The sequence below is a fragment of the Vipera ursinii genome, assembly GCF_947247035.1.
Source record: "Vipera ursinii genome assembly, chromosome: Z".
NCBI classification, from domain to species: Eukaryota; Metazoa; Chordata; class Lepidosauria; order Squamata; family Viperidae; genus Vipera; species Vipera ursinii.
In genome coordinates this window covers 26,078,175-26,085,982 of record NC_139517.1, presented here as the reverse complement: position 1 = coordinate 26,085,982, position 7,808 = coordinate 26,078,175, and the positions used below count along the sequence as shown (strand labels likewise).

The following is a 7,808-nucleotide window of genomic DNA, read 5'->3' as shown; positions in this document are numbered from 1 at the left end:
AACCCAATATGTAGGCTATCATCATATGCCTAACAGTCTCTATTCTCCAAAGAGGCTCATTTAATTCACCATGCCTTCACCAAAGTCTTCTATTTGAGAAATGTCTTTTTCAACGGATGCTTGATTTGAAAATTTGTTGTTAGTTTTTGTCTTTCTTGGTTGCCAATATACATATATTTTTCCTGTATTCAGTTTTTCATTGTATAATATATATGTATCTCCTGGTTTAAATGTGCTTTAGTAGTTTTAATAATTTTAAGAAAAATAAGTGAAAATATGCTTGATTTTTTTTTAAAAAAAGTGAGTTCTTACTACAGCTCCAGTCATTATACACTACATCAGGTTAATGATTCAAAGTTTCAATGAAGATTCCAAATAGAAATACTTTTTTAAAAAAATATAATCTACAGAAAAATACAGGAAGCTCAAAGTCTAATATAAGAAAATTTGGAGAAAAAAATAAGAAATAATTTCTAAAATTGATTTATCTGGCTGTCATAGCACAAACAATATGGTCTCTGTGGTTAGTGTATAATTTAACTGAGGAAAATAAATGCAAAATCTATTGCGCTTGCCTTTTCCTTGATACAGGATGACTAATGGACAAACCAAATTTTCAAAATGCTGATGACAGAAAATATAGATGGCTTTTATTTTTTTGACTGAATGTGAATTCAGTCTTTGTACTTTCAAGATGACCTGAATTCTTTGCACTTTCAGGATGACTTGCCTGAAAATTTTCAAATGTTCAGAAGCAGGAAGCTCTAAATAACACAGCAATCCCAGGGAAGAAAAATTAATAGAGATATCTCCTTTTGGGTGTTTGCTAAGTTGGTGCAGTATACCAGAAAATCAATGACAAATTAATTATATATTCTTAGAAACATTTCTGGAGTATAGCAGAAAAGCATCCAGCTTGCCCAAACTATTTAGAGAACAACCAGTATTGAATCTTTGGAGAATCTGTCATTAATATAGTATAATATTCTATAGCAAGAGTTCTTATTGTACTATCCTCCATATTGCATTTGATTTCATGCTATTTTTTGGGGGGTGGGCAAAGACTTAAATTAATGAGTCTGTGCAAGATCTATGGTCCTTACTTTTCCCATCACACAGGATGACTAATGAATAAATCATTTTTTCAACATACTGAGGGCAGAAGTATAAAGTGTTTTATTTTCATGAATTATTATGACACTTTATACTTCAGGAAGACATGTCTGAAAAAGATTTCAAATGAGTCAATCGGTCCTCAAAATCAGGAAGTGCTAAATAACAAAGTAATCCCAGGAAAGAAAAATTAACAGAGAAATCTCCTTTTGGGTGTGTAACTGAGTTGCATCAGTAAACCAGAAAATCAATGCCAAATCTCCTAGGATTAATTAATTATATATTGGTAGAAACACTTCTATTTATAGCAAGAAAAGCTCCAGCATGTCCAGAGAATAGGTCCTTCACAAGTCATTAGGAGAAAAATCTATATCAAATCTTTGGACAATCAGTCATTAATATAGTGGAGAGAAATTCCAGTTTCAAAGCAATTATACATTGGAGAAGACTGATGCAATTTTTCATAGCATTCTTTTCCATTAAAGCTTGAATGGCTTAGCAGATTGCACTAAATCATATTATGTTTTAATTTTAGTCTTTGTGGTTTGTAAACTTTTACCACATGTCTGAGCCCACCTTCTGTTAAAACACAACTTGCAATCATGCAATGTATAAAGCCATCCCAGGGAAAAAGAATTCAAATCATTGGGACTCTTTTTCTCTTTGTGAAAATATATGATATTTTTCTTTGGAGAAAATAACTTCTGGTGCTTAAAAAGGTAGCTTCTTGTGCTACAGCTGACTTTACATATGATTTACTATGCAGTTTCAACTTCTGGATTGATAGCATGTGTAGAATTTAATTCAGGAACGGCTGAAGAAAAACATTTATTCTTCATATAGTAAGAGATTAGTCTGTCATTTTCATTCCTGTCTAAAGTTTGAATATTGATAAGGAAATTATGAGTAATACAATGCGGTAATACAATGCAGATTTTTCAAGAACAAGAGTTGAAAAAAATAATATTCTGTGAGTATTACATTATATTCTTTATGTTTTTGATTCAGTCTTGACTCATGGTTACTGCTTGAGTGAACTCCTCTTAAAAGGTTTTAACCAAATATGTGAAAAATTATGTATTAAGAGTTTAATGCTAAACATTATTTGTGGTAAATGCAAGATTATTTCATTAATGCTACATTATATACTGTAACTACTGTATATTGCACAGTCTTCCCTTTTTCAAATAAACATAATTACAATGTGTTTAGTGTTCCACATGTCTTCTGCAATATATTAAGTATGTCATTAAGTCCAGTCATATTTCCTTTGGTACTTTTCTTGGTCAATAATGCTATCTGTTGTTTTTTTAATTCCAAGATCAAATTACTACAAAAATTAGAAAGGTTGTGACTTGTGTGGAGACAACTATATCTATAACTAGAATCATCTACATATCACAACAAATACTCTAGAAAACAAAAAGTAGCTTTGGGAAAGAAAAGAGAAGTGGAAATATTTGATCCAATTATATTGCCCTCAAGCATAGGCTTCAGATAGAAGTATGATTTTGCTACTTATAATGTAAAATCCCAGTCACTCTGCTATTTGAGTGAAATAATATTGAATATCAGCTAATAACATTTACAAAATACTTTTAGCAAAATTTAAGGTCATAAGGAAATTTAGCATAACTCTGCCTTTGAACATGCCTGCTTGATATATGTTCTAGATTTGATTGACATTTGATACATGGAAGAAATTCTACATATTGAAAATGGAAATGAGACGAGTGTCAAAGAATTTATCCTTCTGGGTTTTGGCAATTTCCCTCAACTGCAGCCTTTCCTCTTCACATTCTTCTTGATGATTTATCTGATCACAATAACTGGAAACATCTTCATCTTTCTGCTAGTTCTGGTTGATCAGCAACTTCACACACCAATGTACTCCTTCCTGGCAAATTTGTCTTTCCTGGATGCTTGCTATAGCTGTATCTTGCTGCCTAAAATGTTGGTCAGCTTGCTGACTGGTGAAAGAACCATTTCTGTCCATGGATGCCTAATGCAATATCATTTTGTGTGCCTTTGTGGAACTACAGAAACATACATTTTGGCTGCAATGTCTTATGATCGCTATTTGGCAATTTGTAGACCTTTACACTATGCTTCTATTATGAATAAAAAACTCTGTTTCCAGCTTATGGCTGGGGCATGGATAAATAGTTTGATATTTGATCTGATTCTGCTGGGTTTTACCACTCAGTTATTCTTCTGTGGGCCTAACATCATAGATGATTACTTTTGTGACTTTCGTCCATTGCAGAAATTATCATGTACTGACACAAGTCTCATTGAATTAATTGCTTTTTGTGAAGCTGTTATTTTCATAATTGTTCCATTTCTATTGACCATCACCTCCTATCTTTGCATCATTGGAACCATCATCAAAATCAAATCCACTACTGGAAGACAAAAAGCCTTTTCAACCTGCTCTTCTCATCTCTTGGTGGTTTCCTTCTTTTATAGCACATTAATAATTGTGTATGTGCTGCCAGACACTCCCTCCCTCAGACCCTTGAATAAAATCTTCTCCATTTTCTATACGGTTATGACATCCTTGTTCAATCCCCTTATCTATACTTTGAGAAACAAAGAAGTTCACAAAGCCATAAAAAGGCTTTTTAATAAAAAAAATAATGTATCACATGAATCATCTGAAATTTACAACAACTCTTCATTTCATTAGTTTACTAAATTTTAATGGTAGATTTTAAAATCTGACGTAAATAAGTGGATATTTATTAAAAGTTGTTGATACTTTGCATCTTTTGTCACCAGGATGTAGAAATTTCTTTATAGTCTCTTATCGTTGAGATATTATTTATATCATCATTATTATAATATGATACTATCAGATATAATTATTTCAGTGAGTTCCATCATTTAGATTTTTCAGGAATATACTTTTGTACATATTTATTAAATAAAGGAATTTGCATTGAGGGCTTGGGACTTTATTGATTAAGTCTTTGAGTCATTCTTCACTAATGAAATCATTGTTTCTTTGTCTACCACACTATTCTGTTAATTCCTGATACTGAGGCTGGGGGTTAATTCCAAACTAACCACTGAGTCTTGATGCTCACCACCCAAATAAAATGGGAGGCTCTGTCAATTTCTCTTCTAATGAGGAATTGTCCAGTGTGATTTTTGTAGTGGGTATTGCCTATCTAAAACAGAAAATATTTATCTTCATTAGGACTTCAGAACTGAGACTTGAATATTACTCTCCCTTTGAATGTGAATCACATAAATCTGAATTTAATTCAGCCACATAATGGGAAGATGTATTATCATCCAAAATGAATAGACTGGTCTTGTGTGAGTGCACATTTTGTAATACTGAAGTCAAATAAGCACCTTCCAGTAGCTTCTTTCCTTGGAAATTGAGATGTGTGGCTATTGTATAAGAATTATCATTATAATTATTTGGTGGCATTCTAGGAGGTTGTAACATAGAACCAAAGAGGGGGAGTAAATAAGTATATGGATTGGATGAAATCTATAATGTATGTGGAAAGGACCTTGGGAGACAGGGGGAAGAGTGCAGTGAGGGCAATAGTCAGATAATGTGGGCATGGCAAATATCTCAGAAGACACCCTCCCTAGTTTCTATAAAGATGAGAGTAGAGAAATGTAATTTCAGGTTTACAAGTTTCTTTTAATAACCTTACAATAAAGCACAGTGCCATGGTTCTGACACATATTTTTATGTGTGCTTCTTATCTGGACAAAATTTTCTTTGGCTTATGCTCTAATTCAATTGTTATTTTATGTCTGACAACACAACTGCAGACTCTCAAGAAGTGTTACCTGAGAAAGATTTAAATTACTTTTTCAAAATAATAAGCTGTCTACAAGATAGAAATCTTAAAAAGATTTTAGAAAATAATTAATGTAAAATCCCTTTTGGATTTAGGAGACTGGTTGCATTTTATAGTTTTCCAGAAAACCAGCAGATTAATTTCAAATTCCCCAGTGTACTCATTTGAAGTTCTAAGGATGTGGGTAGTGTTCCAATATACCGTATACTTTTTTTCTTTATCATACAATTTAAAGATATAGCACTAATGAAGGTTAGGATATCTATGAATTTTATACTCATTCAAGGCAGGTAAGTTCTAGTCTCAGATACTGCAAGACTTATAATTAGAAAATGAAGACATCAAATTAACTCATGTATATGTATATGTAATATGTATAGTGTATGTTTGTATGTATAATTTGATCATTTTTGTGTATTGTGATTTATAAACAATGCTTCTAGCTTGCTTGTACTATGATTCAGGACCAAGTATTTATTCTAAATTTATTTCTTTAAAGGTCACAATTGGGAGAAACAAGTATAACAAAATGTCAATAATCTAAACTTCATTCAATTTCAAACTATTTTCACATTAATACTGTCTAAATTCTGATTCTCAATAAAAATGTTGAGGTGATGATTAAGAAATGTGTTCAGTTAGTATTTAGGTAGCAAAGCTATCCGGCCTATCTTTGAATTTTTGGAAGATGATATGGTCTATTTGGGCTTGTTCATCTTGGCAAATGATATTTGCCCAAAGATACTACTTAGAATGAAAAATGACTATGATTATTTAAGGTGATGACCAATAATGATATTTTAACATATCAGTGATAATATTTTAATAAAGCATTATTTCACTCCTCTTAGTGATAAGTAGCTAATTAAACATAGCAATGCAATATTTTATACAAAGCAATACAATATCCTTTTTGCAGAAAGTCCAACAGTAAGCAGAGCAGAATATAGTTACCTATTTCTTTTCATATGTACAAATATGTACTCAACATATAATTCAATTTACTCAGCAAGAAAGATAAAAAGAAAAAAAATATTATAAAAAGATGAAATTTATAAGTTGTCAACCAAATCTAATCTAAAACTTGATCACAAGTCAGAATACATTCCTAGCTAGCCAAACTAGCTAAACCATTGTTCCTTTATAACAATGTCAATCAGACAAATTTTGACCAACTCAAGAATATGTTCAATTTGGATTATTTCATTTGCCGACATGGTTAATCAACAGAAGCTTTAAGTGAATTTATGATTATAATAAAATGGATTCTGTAGCAAAACATGAAGAATATCAGTCCCTGCATACAGAATTAACTTTATCGCTCAGGATTATCTTTCCTCTGCTTAGTTATTTGATAAATATTTTATGTTTATTCTAATAATAAACAGGTTTCTGTTGATGTACAATTTATGCATTAGAAAATGAAAATATGAATGTGGAAGGATCCTAGACAAATAATGCAATAGTGTTAAGAAAATTTGTTAGTATCTTTTTTAACATTATCATTATCTGGGACAATTGCAAAAGACCAAGTCTCTCTATTCTTGCTGTAATTTGTGCTTGGGGAGGTAGTTGATGGGACTAACATTAACATTCATTGTTGCCTTGTTTCTTGTAATTCTCAAATCTTCAGGTCTTTTGATATTCAGAGAAAAATATAGGTGAACTCTGAGGCAGAAGAACCTTCTGAGGTTAATTATTGAAATGATACCACCGATCACTAAGAATTTCATAGACAGATGGACAGTTTTACCGATTCATTGTAGACAACATCTTTGATTTCATCCACAATACAGGCTACCTTTTGGAAGTGTGGATTCAGGGATCCAGTGGAAATCTCAGACTCATGATTTTCTGATTATACTGTACTTTTGAATGTGATGCCGTCAACTAAAAAAAATGCCGGCTTCAGAGAAAGGGAACCAATCAGACATCATAGAATTCATTCTCTTGGGTTTTGGGAATTCTGTTCAGTTGCAATTTCTGCTTTTCTTACTTTTCTTGTTGATTTATCTTGTGACAATAACTGGGAACCTTCTCATTATTATGCTAGTTGTGGCTGACCCATGTCTTCACACCCCCATGTACTTTTTTCTGGGGAATTTGTCTTGTCTGGAGACATGCTATACTTCAAGTATATTGCCAAAAATGTTGAGTAATTTGTTAACTAGAAAGGCAACTGTTACTGTGAGTCAATGTCTGGCCCAATTTTATTTTTTTGGCTCTTTTGCAACTGTAGAAACATATCTCCTTGCAGCAATGTCTTATGACCGCTATCTGGCTATATGTAGACCTTTCCTTTATAGTTTGATTATGAGTAGGAAGCTATGTGTTTATCTTATGGCTGGGTCATGGCTAAATGGGTTACTAGCTAATGGCATCACTTTGTTTCTTCTTGCTCAGCTATCCTTTTGTGGCCCAAATGTCATCGACCATTACTTTTGTGACTTGACTCCATTAGAAAAACTATCTTGTACTGATACAGGTTTTCTTTACCTCATTGTCTCTCTCCTTTCCTTCATTGATGCTGTCATTCCATTTATTCTGACATTCACATCTTACATATGCATCATCATTGCCATAATAAAAATCAAATCCAGCATTGGAAGACAAAAGGCTTTCTCAAACTGCTCTTCTCATCTCATGGTGGTTTGTCTTTTTTATGGCACCCTTATCATTGTCTATATGTTGCCAGATAACCCCACTCTGAGACATCTCAATAAATTTTTCTCCATATTTTATACAATTTTGACTCCATTGCTCAACCCCATCATTTATACTTTAAGAAATAAAGATATTCACAAAGCTTTAGGATGGGTTCAAAAGAAATTGAGAATTTTTGAAAGAAGTTATTTCTTTTCTTTATAG

General features: G+C 32.2%; 2 protein-coding genes across 2 annotated transcripts; both read left to right on the top strand.

Moving 5' to 3' along the window:
- Positions 1 to 2,806: 2,806 nt before the first annotated feature.
- On the top strand, positions 2,807 to 3,802 carry LOC310650120 (olfactory receptor 2AP1-like; the record flags this gene model as incomplete). Its single annotated transcript, XM_083378954.1, has 1 exon — positions 2,807 to 3,802. The coding sequence occupies one exon, from the start codon at positions 2,807 to 2,809 to the stop codon at positions 3,800 to 3,802; it is 996 nt and encodes a 331-aa protein (XP_083235080.1).
- Positions 3,803 to 6,839: 3,037 nt separating this feature from the next.
- Positions 6,840 to 7,808, top strand: LOC310650119 (olfactory receptor 11A1-like; the record flags this gene model as incomplete). Its single annotated transcript, XM_083378953.1, has 1 exon — positions 6,840 to 7,808. One exon carries the CDS (start codon positions 6,840 to 6,842, stop codon positions 7,806 to 7,808), a length of 969 nt encoding a protein of 322 aa, XP_083235079.1.